The sequence below is a fragment of the Stigmatopora argus genome, chromosome 3 (assembly GCF_051989625.1).
Source record: "Stigmatopora argus isolate UIUO_Sarg chromosome 3, RoL_Sarg_1.0, whole genome shotgun sequence".
In the NCBI taxonomy this organism is placed as follows: Eukaryota; Metazoa; Chordata; class Actinopteri; order Syngnathiformes; family Syngnathidae; genus Stigmatopora; species Stigmatopora argus.
The window spans coordinates 13,262,073-13,283,313 of NC_135389.1; the positions used below are offsets into that span (position 1 = coordinate 13,262,073).

Genomic DNA, 21,241 nt, shown 5'->3' on the forward strand with positions numbered 1-21,241 from the left:
TTTATATTCCCGAAACAAGTTCTATTTCCTTTTTTTGCATGATTTTCTGATGTTGTGGAGACAATTTCTCATCCAAATATAGTTAGTATAAGATATATAAGATAGTTCATATATTTATTATGAATATTTATTCTTGAAAAATCAAAACTTTTTGGAGTTGAAAAGCCTAAAAGTCCAGGAAAATGTTTGTCCGTACTTTTGTTTACGTTCGAACAGCTGTTTTGCGGCGGGTGATTATTTCTTCTTTATTAGCATTTTTTAAGAAAAAAAAACAATCTCTGATTTCTGTACTCATTCCTTTTTATTGAGAAGTACGTGATCTTTAGTAGTATTTTTTGTTGTTGTGATAAACATGGAGTCAATGTACATGATTTACTTTTGCGGCCCACTCGAAATGTTGTGGTGGGCCGGATCAGGCCCCAGGCCTTGAGTTTGACACCTGTAGACTAAAATATTCATTTTGTAAAAGTCCAACATGTTAAATCAACTTGGTTGCATTTGGCACATCGGGTAAGTTACAAAGGTCGCCACAAGAGGTCAGTCTTCACACAATGCCAGAGTTACCAGTTGTTAATAGAATTACTGAAACGAGCATCCAATGAAGTCTAAACGTGACGTCCCGTTAATCAGACCCGGTGTCATCCGGGCCGTCTCCGTCCTCCGCCACTTTAATTGCGGGAGCTGGTTTTCGTTTGCGCCTGCCGAAACAAAAGCGTCCAAATAATCTCAAAGCTCAGTCTTCCACTGCCATTGAGGATGATAGACGTCCAATTATTTGGCTCTTTTCATCCTTCCGCTATGGATTTAAATGCGTTCAATAAAAGTAGACGTGCAATCCGGAAAGTGGAAGCGAATGAATATTCGTTCATTGGCGACGGATTGGACATCTATGGTAGTCGTGGAGTCGAGTGGGACTTTTTCATGGTCCAGAAGCGAGGGCCTCACCTCACGTCTTTCCTCATGGTGTCGATTTGGCCGTGAAGCTGCTCGTTGACCTCGAGCTGCTCCTCCAGCTCTCGCTGCAGCTTCTTCTTGGCGTGCTCCAGGCGCTCGATCTCTTCCTCGGCTTCGTCCATCTGCCGCTTGGCCGTCTTCAGCCTCTGAGTCAGCTGTGCCGTTCGCGGCGAGTCAGACGGGCGAGCGCGGCGCGTGGCGACTGGCTTTCGCATACCTGATCTCTGTGCGTCTGCAGGTTGGCGCGCTCCTCGTCGGCCTGCATCTTCATCTCCTTCACCTTGCGCTCCATCTTGCGGTTGGCTTGCTGCAAGGCGTTGTTGTCCCTGAAAAAAGCGGTGGAGTCGTCGTTGAAACCATTTGGCAAAATATGTCCGAGGAGCGCTTACCTTTCTTCTCCTTGCAACCGCTCCTCCAGTTCTTGAATGCGACTGTTGAGTTTGGAAATGAGAGAATCCTGGTTGGTCCTCTGCGAGCCTTCTAAATGAGACAGTCTGCTCTTCAGGTCTTTATTCTGACACAGGAAATGAAATGGAGAAATGTCACAAATGAGAATGAATTCATCATCGTCATACTTGTCCTTCGAGTTTTCCTGCCATCATAAGCTTTTCTTTCTTACTGTGATCATTCTCATTTTTGTGTCCTATTTTTGAGAGACATTGCAATTCCTTTGAGTTTTTGTGGTTATTCCGCCATCTCGCCAACTGGCTGTTTTTGTAGTATACTTTATTATACTCGCGGTTATCTTCTGTTGCTGTGCAATATGCTACTAGAAACAGTTACTACTGACTGTTACCTTGTGGGGGAAAATGTTACCCACAATATAATATTGTGTATTGTATGTTTTATTATCTTACCTGTCTTTCCAAGCTTGTGTTGTCACACTCCAGATCTTGTCTGACTGCTCTCTCCTGCATCAACTCACTCCTCATTTGATCCACCTGATACACACAGTACACATCAACAAGTACACTTTAACGCACTCCAATAATATTACAATGTAATATAACACAGTCTAATGTAATCACACGCAACACAATTTGCAATAGACGGTGAGTGAGGTAATGTATACATTTCTTAGATGATTGACAGTCTCAGTGAAAGCCAATAAAATGTTTAAATAGTATCTCTTTTGCAACCTCCCAGATTGAAAAAACACTCATTGAAAGGGTCCCTTTCAGCTGAGATGGAATTCATTAAAAAAAAAGAGGAAATGCTGTCTAATGCTAATCTTTGCAGCCTTTTCCTCTCTAATAACATTGAGAGGCCCGCTGAAGGGAAAGTGAATCAGCAGCACACACAATAGTTGGCTGTTTTGTATCTTTGCACTGCACCCAAAACAGTGTTTTGTGTCAATTGGTCCCCAGTGCTTTGCGTACATGAACCGTGGCCTACTTCAGCCAATAAAAAAAGATCCCATCCTCGCCGGCATAGGATAACAAAAGGAGCGGAGGTGTACCTCAGTGTGGCTACAAAGTGAGCACAATGTATTAAAAACACCACGTGCAGCTGTGGGGAAATCTAGCCTGCACATCTGTTCGTGATGAACAACTTTATGATGAGCAGGTTGACCCTTGACAGAATCTTCTCAAATTAAGCAAAAAAGGGGTCGATGTAATATATACCACAGAACGTGAACTTGCCTGCTCTTTGGTTTTGTCTAATCGCTCCATCAGGCGATCGGCAGTGTTGCGTTCATCGTTCATATCTTCTTCCAGCTGACCGATGCGACCCTGAGAAAAAAGGACAAAACCACTCGTTCGATTGAGTCAGAAAAAATAGGAAAGAAGAGATTGTCCCTCCCAGGGTGTCGATGATTGTTCAAGTATTTGCGCTTGGAAAGGTCAGAGAACTTTTCTGAGTAAACAAAGGCTTCCTCGCTTGATGTGGAGTGTCAACACACTTGATGTCACTATGTAATGTTTTGTCATCAGCAAGACAAACAGTGCCGAGCCGGGAGATGCTGCCGTGGTGGCGCCGTCCGATGCCCCCACGGCCCACGGAGAAGAGGCAAAGACAAATAATGGTGCCAGGACACATAAACGCCTCGCGGCATGTGATCCCACGCCCGTATAAAGTAGTCATGTCATCTGGAAGCCGAATATCTGGAGTAAAAGTTACCCATGTCGAATAATTGCCACCCAAAAATCAACGTGTTCTGAAATGTGTTTACCTCGAGGAGTTTGACATGCCGCTCGCGCTCCTCTACCATGCTTGTGTTTCTTTCCTCCAACTCCTCCACTTTTTCCTCCAGCTGCCGGGCCACGGACTGGGCCTGCTGCTGTTCCCCGTGACACCTCCGCAGATCCTCTTCCAGAGGAAGGAGCTGAGCACAGAAAAAAACACACGGTTAATGACAACTTTCTATCGTTGTTCATGCATCTAACGCGTTCGTGGGCTTCTCATTGTAGCTACAAGTTAGTCAGTCGCCCATTGGCGTAGCTCATAAGTGACTTGGACATACGATCCCACGTTTTAGATGAGTCAGCAAAATGATTTGCAAGGGCCGCACCTCGTCCTGGAGCTTTTTGGCGGCGAGTTGGGATTTCTCCAGCTCGGCTCCTTTTTCCTGCAGCTGTCTGCGCAGCTCGGTCAACTCCCTGTGACTCCTCTCTTTAGCCTCATCGACCTGGGTCTGAAGAACATCTGTAGACGCTTCGCAGTCCTCCATAATGCTATTCATCTGAGCAGACAGATTTACAAGCGGGGAGGTGAAACTCCCCTGATAAAGTTGAGTCGGGGCGGGGATGGTACCTTCCTCTGAAGTTGTTCCACCGTCCTGTCCTGCAGCCGCCTCTCATCCTCCAGCTCACTTTTGCACTTCCACAAATCTTCCGTTTGTTTCCGCTCCCCCCTGAGCCTGTCTTTCATGTCCCTGTGCTCGTGATTGAGTTTGGTCAGTTTACTCTAAAATAAGCGAAAGGACAACTTTTTCAAACCCAGGTCAAGATAACGAGTCACAAAGTGCTCCATTATTATGATTTTTTTTTTCCCTCCTTTACTTGCACTTCCTCTAGGCGAGTCAAAAGCAAGCGGTTAGACTGACACATTTCCTCTTCATTCCTCCTCACGTCCTGCAACGTTTCCTCCAACTGCTGCTTTTCCCTCTTCAGAGCAAACAAACAGGAAAGGCAAAGATTGCATGACATCATTTTAAACGCTTTGAGAGCGCCCAAAATGACAAACTAAATGAATAACAAACCTCAAGCTGCTTCACTCGTTGCTCCTGCAGCCTCTCCGAGGCTTTGGATTCCTGAACGCTGCAGCTCAGCTGATCCACCTTACTACTCAGCTCCTGCACTTTTCCATTAAGTTGATCTCTTTGCCGGTTTAGCTCCTGCACCTTCTCCTTGGCAGCATCGCTCTCCTCCAATGCGTCGACCTTCTCTCGGCCAAGCATGCCGTTGCTCTTAGTTAGGATAACAGATGAAGAATTTTGAAGAAGAACAATAGGAATGGATTGGACGTGGAGGGGGAAATGGGGTTGGTTGTCATAGTTGCTATAAAAATAATAGTTTGCAGTGGTGCACAATTTTCTTTAGTGTAGACAGGTTCAATTTCTAAATTTCTTCACTCTTCTTATTATAAGATTATACTATTCTACTCTTCTACTAAGTTTGGATTCCAATTCTAAATGATGAAATGAAAATGGTTCAAATTCTCCCCACCTCTCTGGTCTTCTCCAGATCCCTCAGGAGATGTTCAAGCTCGAGTTCATATTCTTGCTTGAGCGCCGCAATGTATTTATCGTGGGTCTCAACTTCATCTTTGATGGCCGCCTTCAAGTCAGTCAGCTCCTTCCCCTGCTCTTGGAGAAACTCCTCGTGCTCCTCCTTCACCAGCAGCATCTCCTGAAAGTCTGCACGCAGCTGGGCCATTTCCTGAGACCAGTAACAAGTTCACTACAAACGATATCGACGGTATCTTCTCCTCTGCCATTGGGAGAGAGGGGCTTTACCCTCAAAAGGACTTCTTTCTCTGTGTTGATCAACTCCGCCTTCTTGGAATGATCCAGTTCGTCGTGCATCTCTGAGAGCTGCTGCTGGAGATCCTTCATCTGCGCTTTAGAACGTTCCCTCTCTGAGATCATCTGAGCCAAACTGGGAAATACGGGAGAGCACGACTCTTAACGACTCTTGATCGCTAGTCAGTTGAACAAAGATCCGAAGAATGGAATTACTCTTCTCTGGCAGACTTGAGCTGTGCCTCGAGTTCCGTCAGTTTCTTCTTAAGTTTGGAGAGCTCGGTCTGACTCTTGGTCACCTCTTCCTGGAGCTTCTTCTTGTCGGTCCGAGCTTTCTCACAGGCTTTGGCTAGTGTCTTTTCATTCTGGAGGACAAGGAAATACAGGTTTTAATGATTTGGGCATATTCAATAAGAGCAAAACTGTACCAAACCTTCATCTCCGTTTCCAGTTTTTGCTTCAAGTCACACACTTGTGACTCCAGTGCTTCCCCTTTCTCCAGCAGCTGCTTCACCTCTCCCATCTGATCCTACGGAAAAGAACGGATCGTTCAAACATCACAGCGAGATTTGTCAAGAGTGACAACTGTGTCTTCCACTCACTTTCATCTCCTCCTCAACATTCTCAGCCGTTTTCCACTTGAGTCTGTTGATCCTTTCAAGCAGCAACTCCACTTTCCTTCTGGTGACCGACACTTCGTCAGTCGTCCTGAAAAGCAAGACAAATGCTCGATTAATACTCTGATCACTTTGCTTTGACCATGCAGGGAGGAAAATGTTGGCCAGACTTTTGACCGAGCATGCATGTTAAAATAAGTGATTGATCTTAAGGAAATTCCAAGTGAAAGAGTCATTTTATCAGGAGAGGAAAGATCACCCTGTGCATTCCTGACTCACTTTCCATGTTTGTGTGAGCAGCTGTGCCAGAAAACTTGTTATCACATTAAGTTACACAATTGTAGGGTAAAATATGGAATTCTTGCTGTAGCTCTGTTTCTCGACATTACCCTTCCCCATAAGGAAGTATTTGCGCGTGGTGCAATATTTTATTCTTGCTTTTCGCTTAGGTTTTTCTTCCTAATTTCACACTCTCACCAACTACGTATGTGAGCATATTTTGTGAGTAGATTTTCTCTCTGCCATCTAACGAATCAAGTTGCTCATAGCCAAAATCTGATCCAGGAAGCGCCCCACCCGGTCCTCTCCTGTCTTTGAATTCTTTATTTTTTTTTCCCTCATCTACCCTTTTTTTTCTTCATTTTTCCATTTAACGAATCCGGGCGCTTAGAACAAAAGCTTCTCTGGCAAGCTCATCGCCGCCCTGTCCTCTTCTCAATGGTTGTAACTAAAATGATGAATTTCTCTATAAGGAGAAATGAAGTATATGACCAGCCATACCATAGACGCAATCCATAATTTATTTCTTTTTTCCACACTCAAATTAAGCACAAGGGTGTTCAGACATAGAGAAGCTTCTAGTTCTTTCTGCCAGTCACTAGTAACTCACCCTTCTTTGAGATAGGTGAAAAGCATTTGTTTTGCTGCGTCTTCCTTCGGGTTGACCGAGACCTGCTGTCCTTTCAGAAGATCAGGAGTGACCTGGTTAGAAAGCATTTTAAACTCATTCGTTGCCATTGATGGCGAATGATGTCTTATCCATTTAGTTAAGGAGGGCCGCCGGCCTCTCCGAGTTGAAATGGATCGGACATCTATTACCGTCAATGGCACTCAAATATGAGAACTGTTTCCTCGAGGACATGGCTTTACCTGAGCATCGCTTTCGTCAGTTGCATCCGTGCGGATGCCATGCAACGATTCTTTAGGTCTATGGCCTGCTTTAGGCGTTTTGTTCTCTTGTCGATTGTTGGTCTCCCCACCCAAGAGTCGAGCCCGGGCCGACCCCGGAGGATACATCCCGCCGGCGCCCCCCTTCAGAGATAACGTCCCGCTGGACGAGGAGGAAGACGAGTCGGAAGCTCGGCCACTATCCACGCTCCTTGACCTCCGCGTTTCCTCCGGGTCCAGCCTATTCCTAGGACCGCCCCTTCCCCTGCGCTGGCTGTTGTTGAACTGGTTGATGAGTTTGCCCACGGACACAGAGGATTCCGAGTCAATGGAGTTTGGGGACATAGGGGGAAGGTGCCCCTCGGAAGGAGGGCTGTTCTGGTCGTCGTCCGGGCCTTCTGCTGGAAGCGGAATCCTGGCTTTCGACCGCTCGGCGGTTCTTCCCGGAAGGGTTCGCGACGGTTCCAGATACTTGAGGTTGTTGCTTCTAGGGTCGTACGGTTTCAGGATCTCTGGATGTTTCTGGTAATGAAACTCTAAAGAGGAACTAGTCTCATCCATAGATCTCCTCACCATACCCGGGTTGTACCCGGACTGGTGAGTGACGACTGACACGTCTTTGTGGCTTTCTTCGGCAGAAGTATTCAACACTACAAAAGGCTGGCCTTTAATTCCTTGAACCTGCACCCGGACTCCAAACACGTTGTCATAACCGCCTCTGTGGCCGTGTGGGTCTACATAACTCTTCTGCATCCTCATTTCCGGGGAGCCTCCTAGACCGGCCATTCTGGCTCCTGCTGTATTATCAGATGTTCTAAGGGGGAAGCAAGAGAGGATGCGAATTAGAGTCCAAGAACCTAAATATCTATTGCTACATAGTGAATTTTAACGTAAATTGCGAGGAAGTCAGTACAAACTTTCACGTAGACCCATGTCAAATGTATCTGGACACAATTACAGAATCAACTTTAACACGGTTCTTCGGTAAATTGGGCTCTGGGTGTCTTAACTCTGATGAATGCTGATCCAGCGTGGGAAAACTGGCACAGATGTTTACACAACATTGGAGCACAGTGACATAGGGCTACTCAAAGATCGCACCCAAAGTGACTACACTATACGTAGTAGACAAGAGCTCGATTTTGCTGCGCAATGCAAACAACTCACTCTGTGTGTTAATGACACTGTCGTATTGTACTGGCAACACGGTGCCAAAGGCATGACGACAACTGACCGAGGTCTGCGGGGTGGCGTCACCCGACTGAGCAATATTTGTCAATACAGACGTCAACGCTGAGAAGCATTGGCATTGTTATCATACTTGACATACTGAAATTTAGTTTGATCATGTTATGAAATCAAATAATACATCCAAAATTACGTATTTCCTTCAGTCTGATGATACGAGTCTACACTTCTGCCATACGTATTACTTTTCTGTACCGCTTAGCCTGACAAGGGTCGCGGGGGTGCTGGAGTCTATCCCAGCTATTTATAATAAAGAATATAAAAACACAATAATCGATTAAAAACATACGTATGTATATACTATATTTTTAGACTTACTGACCACATACATTATGTGGTAATTACATTTTGTAATAAAAAAGTAAAATAATGTATTCTATCTACCTTTCATAACCAAAAAGTATTTTGTGGGGTTAGTTATCTTTATAAGTTAATTAAGCCGTATAGTCCGTTAAAAAACTCTAAAAAGTTAAGTGATATCTTTTGGGGGGAAAAATGACATGCTGAGAACATTCTATTTTAAAAAAATCCCCAAACCGTACTTCATGCAGCAAGTGAATAGAATAAAGTTATTCTTGAAACAAGACAAAGTCATTATCATTCAAATGAACCATCGTCATCTTTTTCAACGTTATTTCCCATGAGCAACTCCTGCTTCCATATCGTTATCATTACGGGGAAGGACAGGGTCGCTGCTTGCCGGGACAGGACGGCTTCAAAACGGATAGAGAAGCAGTCCGTCCCCGAAAGCAGGCTGCTTGGAACGGATGGGTGAAGGGGAGAAAAAAACAACAACCGTATTCACCGATATTCTTTAAACTCACCACAAGCAGGCCACAGAACGCAAACGACTGGTTAGTTGTTGTTCTCTCGTTCTTTAAAAGGTAAAAGAGGCAACATTAGGGAACGTACCCGCTGTGAGAGTGAGTTGAATCCTGCCGAGACGATGGCCTGCCTCTGCCCAACGAGGCGTTCACGGACGCCTCAGTGTCCGACATCCGAGTGTCACGTGATGAAACACCGCCGCATGAAATTCTTGTTTGAAATCACAAATGCCAAAACGAAAGCAGAAAGATTACCTGACAATAGAAATGATCAAAATGGACTTATTTTGGATTACTAAAGAGTCAAGTTAAATTGGGATGTCAGGAAAAAAAATCACATTAGAGAAAAAGTTATCATAGCAAAATGAATTGAAATGAATAAAGTAAAGTTTTCAGAAGGAAATTGTATTTATTGAAGAAAAAAAATGTCAGGGTGAGTAGTTGTAATCTCATCAGAATCGTAGAAGCAAGAGTCATATTTCTGGAAGATAAAGTCAACATTTGGAGATAGAGATATCAGATTTTTTTTAAATTATTTTCAAAAATACTACTTCATACTCAAGCCTTTCAATTATGAAAAGCTATTATATTCTCTAACAAATAGAACAAAATTCCCTCCCTTTGGAATAATGTTCTGTTCACAAATATTACTTGTATTGCCAATGTATTCAGTCCTGAATGGGTATTAAAAAAAATCAACATATACAATGCAAAATGTTCAAATTTAGCTGATATGTTGAATTCATTTCCATTTAGCTTTTCAACGGCCAAAAGCCAGGTTAAGAAAAGTTTTTGTTTGTTTGTTTTTACACGCAGCTGATATTGAAAATCAAGCACTTGTATGTTTTCGCAATCCATTTTTCAGTATCAAGTATTTCTAAAGACAATTGTGGAAACACTGTCTAGATGTCAAGTGTGCAATAATTGTGCTCTAAAGTAAGGAACTGTCTTCAAATAAGAGGTGAATTGTCAAAAACAATTTGCAATGCACACTTTAGTGTTAGGGTGGTAAATTTCAAGTCATAGCTGTAAAATAAGAACAAGAACAACATGTATTGCTATATGAAGACAAGCCACCGGGCTACTTTAAACCGTACACATACTGTACACGACATAATAGCGGTACTTTTCATGACTGTGAGATCATTTTCAAAAATACGATAAACGGCATGATGCTCAACACAGAAATTGTGTCTAAAACTGCACAGAAATGTCTCCTTTTGTAAAATCAGAGCGACAAAAGCATTTACAGACTTTCGTATAAAAGATAGCATAACTTAGAAAAAAAATGTTCTAAACATGCAACATTTGGCTAGGGGTGAAAGCCGTTTTTTTTTGTTTTGTTTTTTGACCACCAGTGTTGTTATTGTAACAGTGCTAAAATACAAATCAAAGAACAGCTTCCATTTATGAGACGCTAATTTAAACATTCTTGGAGAACTGCTCATTCACAGAATGGTCCAATTCCGGAAACACACGCCACGCACGCACACAAATAAGTAAGTTGCAAACATCCAGGAAAGATAATAAATACAGCCTCCAAAACACGTACAAAACTGCAAGTTACAATGCATTTGTCTGTTTGAAGAATACTTTTAGGCACAAAGTTAGAAGTCAGTTGTAGGAGTGATTGTTCAAGTGCCAATGGAAGGACGCGGAGTGAATGAGCATCTTTTAGTAGCCACCGATGGCGATAGGCATCCAATTTATTTCCATCAACACAGTTGAAACGGAATGGCTGCCGACTGCCGTCAGTGGTGGCCAATGACATTAATACTTATTCCGAAAATGCCTGGCGGTGTGAAAGTTTTGGGAACGTATTTGGGTTAAAGGGAAAGACAACAACTAGAATAAAATGTACTTCATGTGAAAAGGAAAATTATTTTTAAATACAAATCAAAAATGCTTTTTCCTTGAGCCATACACAGAATTTTAAAGTAAAAATGTGTGCCTTTTTTTAGTCATGCAGAACACTGTAATGGGGGAAAAATGTAGGATTAAAGCAGTGCTAGAGGTAGTGTCGGCGGCACAGCACGACGTGACGCTCCTATTGGTGCGTTCGGGACTCGGCTCCTCCCATATTCTTCCTCACAGATTAGCTGAGAGCCATATGCAACCATCAAAATAGCCACATATGGCTCCCGAACCATAGGTTCCTTAACCCTGAAGTATATGAATGTCATCTATGCTAGGTTGTCTTGCACATTATAAACATGTTGTCTTTTCCTTTACATTAGCTTTACCTAAAAAGGCGGTAGTGCATTTTATTTTGGATTTCCCCTTAAACGGTGCCTGTATATCCTCCCAACCACCCTTCGACACTGTTTCACCAACCAAATGTTATTTAAAAATATACGGTCCTGTTTTGGAAGCCTAAAGTCCACAACGGTTAAGTGGGTGACGTTGACGACTTGGAGCTTCAGAGATGGCCTATCGGATTGGCGAGGTCGCTCAAACTGGGATGAAACGCCACGTTCATGGACTGCGGATCGGTCATGACGGCTGACGCTTTCTCCTCTTCTCTCCTCCGCAGGCAAGCCGCTTTGGGGTTGAGGTTCCTCTCTGAGAATGGACCAGCGCTTCAGTCGATTGCAAGACCGGAGCCTCGTCTCATCCTGGTGCGCTCACCTCTGACTTGTTGCTCCAGGCTGAGGATGACGGACACCGCCTGGTGCAGCACCAGTAACTTGGTCTGCGGCTTCTCGCTTTTCAGGTGCAGCTGACACATGTGGCCCAGCTCTTTGAAGGCCTCGTTGATGTCGCGCACGCGTAGACGTTCCCGCGCGTTGTTGGCCATCCTCCTCTCGCGCTCCCGCTCCGCCTTCTGCTCCGGACTCAAGTCTTCGTCCTCGTGGATGCTGCCAAATTGGAAGGTGAGTGACAAGTTTAGTTGGGTTAAAGCAGGGCCGTCGCATTCATCTCTCTTGCGATGAATCGACAACGAAACCATTAGCAAAATATTTAATAATTGTTTAGACCAAGGGTGTCAGACTCGGGTTGGTTCGCGGGCTGCATTAACGTCAACTTGATTTCATGTGGGCCGGACCATTTTAGATATAATATTTTGATTGTTTTTTTTATAAATTGATTAAAAGAACTGGATTAAAAGCCCTGAAGATTCTGTTTTTTATTGATCTAAAACAATGTTTATTTTAGCTTTTTTAAATATATTTTTAGATTTTACAAAATGATTTTTGAACTAAAAACACAGAAAAAGATGATTAAAAAATTACAATTATTCGATTTAAAAGGGGGAAAATCAGGAAATTTAATATACATCTATCCTCTTCATTTTAATTTGATCCTAAAACAGAAAGTTGGCACTCATGATTTACTTTCCCGGGCCACAAAAAATGATGCTTTGGCCCCCGGGCCACCACTTTGACACATGTGGTTTAGACACTTTGTTTTAACAATTGCCAAAATTGTCTTTTTTTGTGCCTTGAATTTAAAAAAGATTTTGCTATCATATTTTTCGTCTATATTCATTTGCAAGGATGTTCCCATCATATTTTTCATTGTTAAATTCATCCGCATAAATATTTTCTTATTTTACGTTAAAAAAACATTTATTCATTTAAAAAGGGGAATACAGTTCACAGAAAAAACACGAGACTTTAGCAATGTCATTTTACATCGAGTTTACTGCCCTCTACTGGTTCCTAAAAAGGGCATATTAGAAGGTTCTACCTGTCCCTGTTGCTGTTGTTGTCTTCGTGCATCTTAAATTCGTTCTCCTCGTCTGATTTCTGACTGTCGGAGCTGTGACCGGTGTGCATCATCTCTTCCCTCTCGCCGTTTTCCATCTTGAGCTCCGTATTTTCCGAATTTGCCAAATTCCCTGCAAGAGGGGAGGGAAGGTCAATCACCGTCATCGACCCGAAAAGCGAAAACACCCCGATTCCGCTGCGCCAAAATCACCTCTGCATTCTCCCGGAACGGGCTCCAGCACGGCGCCCAGTCTGGAAGAGTACGGATGTGCGTTTTGCGTGCGGCCCTGGAAGCCCGAGTGGTTGTTATTCATGGTGACAGCCTCGACCTTTGCGGCACACAAAGAAGTGGAAGTGATAAGAACCATATTTACAGTATGTCTTCACGATGAGAATCCCTTCAATAACACCCATCAGCAAAGAAAAACAATCTGTTGTTTTAGGTTTGGTTTGCTTTAGATAATTTATACGGAATCCCAAACTAGTCTTAAATTTTATTTCTCCCGAGTGGACCCATTTACTGTTATTACCTCATGCGCACAACTAGCTAGTATATGCTTTGTATAAATATTATAATGTTGAAGGAACATTGCAGTCATTGGATGTTTCACTGTAAGTCAACATGTACCTTTTTTCTCAGTTTGTATGGATGATCAACATCAACATGTTCCATTAATACGCCAATATTTTACGATTAATTGTCACATCCAAAGTTTGAACGTGTAATAGCACTCTTCCTTGGAGGATGAGTATGCTTTCCCAAATCCGTAAGGGAAAAAACAGGCCATATCTGAGTTAAACCCTGTCGGATCACACGCTTCCTATGCAAGGGTGACGTGTCTCCCCTCTGGCCCATTGTGTTCCGTTTCCTATTTTTCTGATAATAACATAGTGGGGGGAGAGTGTACAGTACACGCTAATGTTAAATGGCTTATGTATAAACAAAGCTTAAACGCTTTAAAGTCTAACCATAGTTGGAGTGTGGCAGTTGAGCACGCCAGCGGGGGTGGGTCGGCCGTGGTGGTTCTGGTTCAGCAAGCCCTGTATGTCAGGGGGCAGGCCGGGCACGGGACCCACGGCGTGGTTCCTTAAAACGTGAATCACGTCGTCCAATCTGTCCAGTCTGTCCTCTACCTGAGACTGTAAGCAAGAGCAACATTTGGTTCAATTGATACCTCATTGTAGCAATATACTACACACAATGACAATACATATAATGAAGTACATTTTGACAGTTAATGACAGATTTGTATTATCTTCGTAAACACTAAAGCACAATAACAGTATAACAATATTGCAGTTTTATCTATGTAAAATCATTGAGGAGGAATATAGATTGTGTAAGTCAAAAATATAGCAGAATGATAAATGCCCAGGTTTTTATATCACTGTATTTTCCGGACTAAATCACAATTGAATATTCGACACGAATGCAGAAAATGTACAATGAATAGGAAAAAACAACAACACTGCATATGTTGCACTGCCTTGTAAATTCCCTTCTGGGGGAGGGGTCTAATTTTATAAGTGACCTCGAGAAAACATTATAATAATAACAATAAAATAGAGAAAAATAGGCTAACATATTGATCAAGTAGTATGAAGTACGAATAGTAGAAGTATCAGTATTGAATGATCCAAAATTCTTCTTAGATTGCAAGCACAAGTGGTTGTTTTTGTCATTGTGCCCAATGATTAGCTGGTAAACATTAAGGGTGAAGCTTCCTGCCCATAGTGAGATGGGATTGGCTCCAGCACCCTCATGCGGATAAGCGGTACAGAATAGAAATGAATATCTCTCCCTCTTTATACGCACATACCATAACTTTTGGACCAAATGCCACCAACCACATAGTAATAATAATAATTGGCCATAAATACGTTGCACTGGACTATAAGCCACAGGGTTCAAAGCGAGGTTAAAAAAATGGCGGTTTACAGTCTGAAAATTACGTTGTATATAAATATATATACACAACGCATCCTCCTATTTTATCACTATGTGCTCTTACCATGGATATAAGTGAGGACTCATAATGCGGCGACGCAGGTGTCTGCACTGAATTGCGGTTCCACATATTGGTTCCTGTAGTGAGCAAAGAAAACTTTAAATACCACAGCCGAGCAAAAACCAGCACCGTCCCACCGGGGGAGGCCGATTGTAGTCGCTCGCCAGTTTACCTGCGGGTTCGTTGGCATTGGCCAGAGGGGACGGGGACCTCACAGGCGTGGACGAGCTGGAAGGGAAACTGCTGCTGGTGTGATCGGGGGAATAAATCTGGCAACAGACGTGGAAAGAGAGCAGGAGGAGGAGGATGAGAAGAAGGAGGAGGAGGAGTGGGTGGGTGGGTCGCGGCCATGGATCATTTTAAAAGCGCTTGTCATTTCTGCAGCTGCCTCCTTTAGAGCGGGCTCATAATCCAAACTCACTCATCAATTGTCCTTATATTACTAGTCAGCAGCTAATAAAAAGTCGAAGAGTAGTAGCCCTTTGCTGGTATTTGCTTGGGATGCTCCTGCCAGGAAAGACTTCTGTTTCCTGTTCGCATCGCATCCCTGGGAGCCTCGCATTCATTTTTTACGGTCTCGTTTGGAATGTTTGATTGTAACGGAGAATCGGTGCGGCGAAATATACTTACAGAAGCCAGAGCTTTGCCCAACGTATCGCCAGTCTGCGACCCTCCAGACATGCTTGTGCGGGTCCCCGAGACTGAAACACAGAGTGGGATGTGTTCAAATGATGGGTAGTGGTAACATGGCAATCTAGTTGCCAATTTGACATTTTCTATTCACTGGCTGCCAGAAGTGCTCTAAAAAAAATCTGTTTTCCAACGACCACACTGCAACTTGGATACATTACAAGTTACAACTTACTACCCTGACAATGAGGAAACACATTAATGACCTTATTCGTCTTGAATTTTGTTTCATAAAATTTTCATTGCCATCCAATCTGTCTGCACTGGGAGCTCCCAATGAATGGGACTACCTTCAAGTGCCCAACTGTGAAAACTAGCTTGCCTCACCTATGGAGTTGTCCGTCGTGTTGATGGACGGCGGATGTGATGACGCATTGTTGCGGTGAAAAGTGGACATGGGCGGGAGAGCCCTGTTCAAGTCTGCTGCCATCGCAGAGTGCGACGAATAGTCCTAAATGTGAGAACAACCCTTTGAATATAAAATACCATTTGTGACATGCCGGTTGTAAATCTCACCAGGTGGCTGTGCGTCGGCGGCAGACCGCCGTAGTTCCCCGCCTGCGTTTGGTGGCCGCCGCACGATCCCAGCGCACCTTCATAGCCGTGCTGGTTCAGCCCGTTTACGGCACTCCAGATGTCGGGCAAATTGCCGGTGCCCTCTAAAATGAATGACAATATGTTACACGTAGTACCGGAGCGGCATCTCAAGCAGATATGAAATTCGAGAGCAGATTGTTTGGGTGTCACATTGATTAAGCGTTATTTACCACTTGCGCACTTTTCATTCGCTTTAGATTCAACAGCAGCAATTACTAAAATGAAAAACTTGATTGCATTAACATTTTAAAAAAAATCCCCTTTCGTGCAAATTTTTAGTTTGTTGTCTGTCAATTATGTTTGTGTTGTGACAGGAATCTGATAGGGGAGAACATGGTTAGTTGTCACATGTTTGTTGTTAAACTTGCTATAACTCGACCACCTGAGGGTGGTGTTGTTGATTTCGGTGCTTCATATTTTTAAAAAATGTATTTGGCCAACCCAAAACAACAGAATGGGCTTATGGTAGTTTTGAATAGATCTTCAGTCATCATCGTTTTTGCTTACCAAAAAAAGTGCTGGCAAACACATTGCTGGAGGCCTTATTGGATGGATGGAAAGATGAGTTCTGGTCGATGTCGTCGTTATCGGACTGCCCGTAAATCTAAAAAAAAAAGAAACAAAAACAAATTTGAGTTGAATTTTAGAAAGGGAGCCATGAAAGCGCTCGAATATGGCGATCGGAAGCAACAGCGTATTCAAAACAAAGACGAGAGCTGATGCACACTCGACGCTGTTGCGTTAATCCGCGAGCTGCGGATCCGTGCGCCTCCTCATCCGGATTTGGGAACCATTCGGCATGAGAAATCCCTGCCCTAATCGTGATCGCTTGCGCCGGGATACAATTCCCTCCCTAATGAAATTGAGTTGCGGACCTCGACGAGGAAGCCGAGCAAGAACCCGGCTGACCTCGCTGAACCCATTTTTTTTTGTAGTTGTTCAAGAAGAAATGAATTGAAAAACATCGTCATTCGCTCCCGCTTGCACTCATGTTTGTTTACTCTAGCGCGGTCATATTGCGCGGGACGACACGCACGAGGAGCGAGAGAGAGGCCTGGGCTGCACCTGCACCTCCTTCCAATGCTTTGATGTGGCCCAGGAAATGAAAATCAAAACTCCCCGCGCAGCATCAATGGGGTGTCAGTTACCCGGACGACAAGTCCCGTAGAGCGAGCCATTAAAGACTCTCCTGAGCGTGCTCGCACGCACGGAGCCGTGACCCCGGTTGGCACGAGTCCCATGGTGATTGCGGGCCAGGCCAAACAGAGGAGCCCCCGCCGACACCCGGGCCCGTCTGAGCCGCCGTGGGCAGCATATGGCCGGGGATAAAGCCAATTGTCCTCCTTACCATCAGCATAGCAGGCGACCCGTTAATAATGGTCCCACCCCCGCCCCAGCACGCCTCCTCTGGCCCCCGCCGGAGAGGAGGGCCGTCACCATGGCATCCTCTTTTAGCGTGCCATTGATTTAGAAATCCATCAATCTTGGCGTCACGAACGATAAGGCACTCGGGTGTTGTTGTTGTTTTTTTGACAGCAATTAAAGCACTTGAGTTGGAAAAGATTTGTATGAAATTGTGTTAGCACATTTTGCTCAATTCAACAAGAATTAACAGTTTTTTTTTCTTGACGGCTTCGGGGATTCACAGTCACCCACATGGTCATAACAAGGTTATTATAGTGAACTCATTGACGAACCACAGTTGCACTGAAAATGTTTTGATGTTGATTACGCAGTAACTTTGGCACATCAGTGCTGAAATGAAGTAAACACGTCGACAACCGTTATACTCTTCTAACGGCTTTAATTCCTCGGCTGCCGTTGACAGCGATCGACGTCTAATCCGTTTCGACTGGGAGGGGCTGGAAGCTATTGTATGACGCTTTTATACCCTGATCTTTCCCATCCTCCATCTTGAAGTCTGTTGGCATCAAAGGAAGTGAACGAGTTCAAATTTGTGCTCATTTTATCAAGAAATAATTAATATTATTGACTGAAACATGATATTTCAATGACGTCTGTTGCTGTCAATTGCAGAGAATGAGGTAAAGCCAACAAGAATTAATAATAATGTGCTTGGGAAAAATGTTTTTCCCCCCAACAATTATATCAATTGTTAGTCATCCAGGTTTATTATAGTTAGGAAAAACAAACTGATTTAGTCCCCAAATAATCATATGAAGGAATTAAATTGAAAACAAGAAAAAAATTGAAATGAAGAAACTGAAACTAAATTTTATGTTTACAAATAAACCCAGAGCAAATACCGTATAATAATAGTTTAAATGGCGATTAATTCATACATGCGCTCGGCTTTGATTTATAATATATTCTGATTTCATGCGGAAGGTACGGACTTGTAGTTTTCTAACTTGCTCTTACATTTGTTTTAAAACTCTTGCTGCATTCCAAAAAAATACTAATGCTGAAACTCAAGTAACTTTTGACAGCAGACATGAAAATACACAAATATCAACATACTGTTAGTGCTCTCCAATATAGAAAGTACTGTATACATCTGATGTTTGCATACTGTTCTATATTCTGTATAATTCTGCCGAATTTAAAGCTATAACCTAACCTCCAGAGTTAAAAGCGGACACACTCTTGAAACCGTTGAAATGAGGCACCTGAGCACTTGTTTGTCAAATTCAAAATGACAATACGTACTGCGTACATTGCCACTGATGCTGGTAAAAGTCCAATCCTTCCAACGCTCCTGTTTAAATGACTTGGATGTCTCTCTGTGACCGTAAAGTGCCTTGGCATAAGTTAACACTGGTCACTACAATGGATCCAGTTCAAAAGTTGACAATTAAGACTTTCACTAAACAATTTTTTGGGGTTATTATGAAATGAAATATCATCAATTACGCATTAGGATGGATGAAATGTTAATAAAAGCTAAACTCGCCCAATTAAAACAATAAAAACCGCAATACACTAAGTAGGTAGTCGTTTTTTTCCCCTCAAACTCGCATGCCATTGACGGCGATAAACGTCCAATTTTTTTAATTGCCAGGACGGGCCGTTAAAAAAAAGGAAAGCCTTCTACAAGATTTCGCTACGGTATCACATCATCCCGTCAGATGAGAGCAATATTGCTTGCTCGGCCGGCCACATGCAACCAATTTTCTTCCTCTGTGATCCATGATGTCTGGATATGGTTAGTCTCCAAGAGATCAAAGCCCCCTTTGATAGCGGTGGAGGAAAGCAACTGGTCTAAATCAAATCAAAATAGCGATCTGCTTCGTGTCAACATGCTTGGCCCGTGCCAGCCTGCAGGAAAGCTCGCCGAGGCGTCCAAAACACAACTTTGTCAACATGCAAACGCCACAAGTGGGACTGGCGTGGAGCTCCATTCCTCACCTGGATCCGAACTCAGTCCTTCCCAGCAAAAAAATAATAAAATAAAATAGAATAAAATTAAATTAAATTAATTTAAAAAAAAAAAACAGCAGCGGCACTCTCAACTTTTCACAAATTTATGGTTATTCCCATTAGTGGCGGACATCACGTGAACGCAACATCTCTAAAAGTGCGCATCAGCATCCGTACAAACAGAAGAAAATGTACTCACGGGCTTCATGTTGTAGCAGTACATCAGCGGGTTGCTGCCTGCTCCTGAGACGGGCTGAGCACAATACATGTCGGCTGATTTGTTTTGCCTTTTTTTGGCAGTACAGTCCACAAGATGCCGATTGTATGACTGTCGACTCTCCGCGTACTTGCCTTCTCTGATCTAGCCTTGCTGCGAGTGCAGTTTACCCACAGATGACGTATGCAAATGAGGGCTGTACCACTGGAGAGACAGGGGGGGGGGGGGGGGGGGGGGGGGGTGCAAGAGAGGATGTCGCTTATGCAAATCCCTCTTTTTCTCCACAGTCCTCTTTTGCAAGTATAACCACGTAAAATTGATGAAATGTCAGCATGTGGGATAAATAGTATACAAAATTCATTCATTTTCTTACCCACACGGGGGGTGCTGGAGCCCATCACAAGTCAATATCAGGGAACTGGTTGCCAGCCAATCGCAGGGCAATAAACAGAGCTATCAAACTTAAGGCTTAGGGGCCAATTGCAGTCCGCAGGACAATATTTTTGAGGCGACAGTTTGGCTTCAAGTGTGGTCGGCACGATTTTCCCATACTTGATAAAAAAGTTATAGTATCAATCATTTGAGGTGAAATGTTGTTTTTTCATCTCTCTCATTAAAATAATTGATGGCAAGCATTCATTCATTCATTCATTTTCTGAACCTTCACAAGGGTCGTGGGCGGTGCTGGAGCCTAAATTGGTGGCCAGCCAATCGCAGGGCACGAGGAGACAGACAACCATTCACGTTCACCCTCGTACTTATGGGTCTACCGTGCATATTTTTGGAAAGTGGGAGGAAACTGGGGTACCCGGAGAAAACCCACGAAAACTCCACACAGGAGGACACATCTGGGCTCAAACCCAGGACCCCAGAACTGTGAGGCCAACATACCAACCACTCATCCAATTGTAGTATTAGTGTTTCCTGCATGTATTTTTCAATGAGCAATAGAAAAATAATAATAATTTTAAAGGAAAATAATCAATTCATGGACGGATCCATTTAGGGGAAAAAATACTTAAAGCCACCCTTGTGAGGATAAGGAGTACGGAAAATGAATGAATGAATAGTAGTAGTAAATTAAAATCAAAAAACATGTTTAACAAAATATAGAAATATTTATTCTCCAGCACCCCGCTGGGAATATTATTTATTTATTTTATAAACACCTTGTGACCGTACGTAGCTGAACTCTTTGGTTGCCATTAACTAATTTATGTAAACTGGCAGGAGCTGCAAGCGATCGAATGATCATAAATTGTTGTCAAAATATTACTCCATATAGTATCGTCATTTGATTCGACTTTGAGCTCTGCAGCCCTGCAAGTCATCCATTGTTTTGTGCGAAATCAAGCTCATAAGAACCACGATTACGACACACAGATTAGCCCCTTTTAGACAGGTAAATGGGGATAACACAGGCTTGTCTGACCCACATTTACAAATAGAATCCGTGTTGTAGGCACGTGTGCCTGTTGGTTGGGTTAAAAGTCTTTAACTCTGTCTCGGTGAGTAACAACTAGGTGAGATATTAACATGCAAACTTCCGCAAGGAGGTTAAACCTCAAGTCGGATGTCTCGCTCTAAATGTATTTGTTTCCTCGTAAAAGATAAAACGGAATACTGCTGGCAGGATACGGTTGTTGTTTAGCTCTATATTCAAACAGAACATACATTAAAAGCTACAAAAATATATACAATCGTAAAACCTGTATATAGTAAGTAGCATGATTTGGTGATTACTGCATGTTTGTGTAACAAACAAACAGTATGGCGTATGTAGTATTAACATTTTCTGCTCGTGTGGTGTTTATTTATTTATTTTATTTGTTAGATTTTTTTATTTTTTTATCAAGGTTGATG

General features: G+C 43.1%; 2 protein-coding genes across 4 annotated transcripts; both read right to left on the reverse strand.

Moving 5' to 3' along the window:
- Positions 1-277: 277 nt before the first annotated feature.
- Positions 278-8,938, reverse strand: LOC144071939 (uncharacterized). 3 transcript variants are annotated; one of them, XM_077597463.1, is made up of 19 exons: positions 8,863-8,938; positions 6,685-7,516; positions 6,425-6,489; positions 5,521-5,626; positions 5,352-5,447; positions 5,135-5,283; positions 4,913-5,054; positions 4,623-4,835; positions 4,157-4,363; positions 3,957-4,061; positions 3,709-3,861; positions 3,467-3,637; positions 3,128-3,280; positions 2,598-2,687; positions 1,812-1,895; positions 1,344-1,468; positions 1,172-1,280; positions 946-1,109; positions 278-698 (listed from the first exon to the last, which is right to left on the reverse strand). In XM_077597463.1, exons 2-19 carry the CDS (start codon positions 7,486-7,488, stop codon positions 623-625), a joined length of 3,012 nt encoding a protein of 1,003 aa, XP_077453589.1. In that variant the 5' UTR covers positions 7,489-7,516; positions 8,863-8,938; the 3' UTR covers positions 278-622. The 3 variants fall into 3 exon arrangements, with proteins under 3 accessions (XP_077453589.1, XP_077453586.1, XP_077453588.1); XM_077597460.1 differs by having other exon boundaries at positions 6,425-6,516; XM_077597462.1 differs by having other exon boundaries at positions 6,425-6,516; positions 8,775-8,896.
- Positions 8,939-9,158: 220 nt separating this feature from the next.
- On the reverse strand, positions 9,159-19,512 carry LOC144071940 (transcription factor 12-like). Its single transcript, XM_077597464.1, has 12 exons — positions 19,361-19,512; positions 16,288-16,384; positions 15,700-15,842; positions 15,511-15,634; positions 15,124-15,194; positions 14,666-14,762; positions 14,497-14,570; positions 13,454-13,624; positions 12,696-12,813; positions 12,465-12,615; positions 11,403-11,632; positions 9,159-11,336 (listed from the first exon to the last, which is right to left on the reverse strand). The coding sequence occupies exons 1-12, from the start codon at positions 19,427-19,429 to the stop codon at positions 11,194-11,196; spliced, it is 1,488 nt and encodes a 495-aa protein (XP_077453590.1). The 5' UTR covers positions 19,430-19,512; the 3' UTR covers positions 9,159-11,193.
- Positions 19,513-21,241: the final 1,729 nt, after the last annotated feature.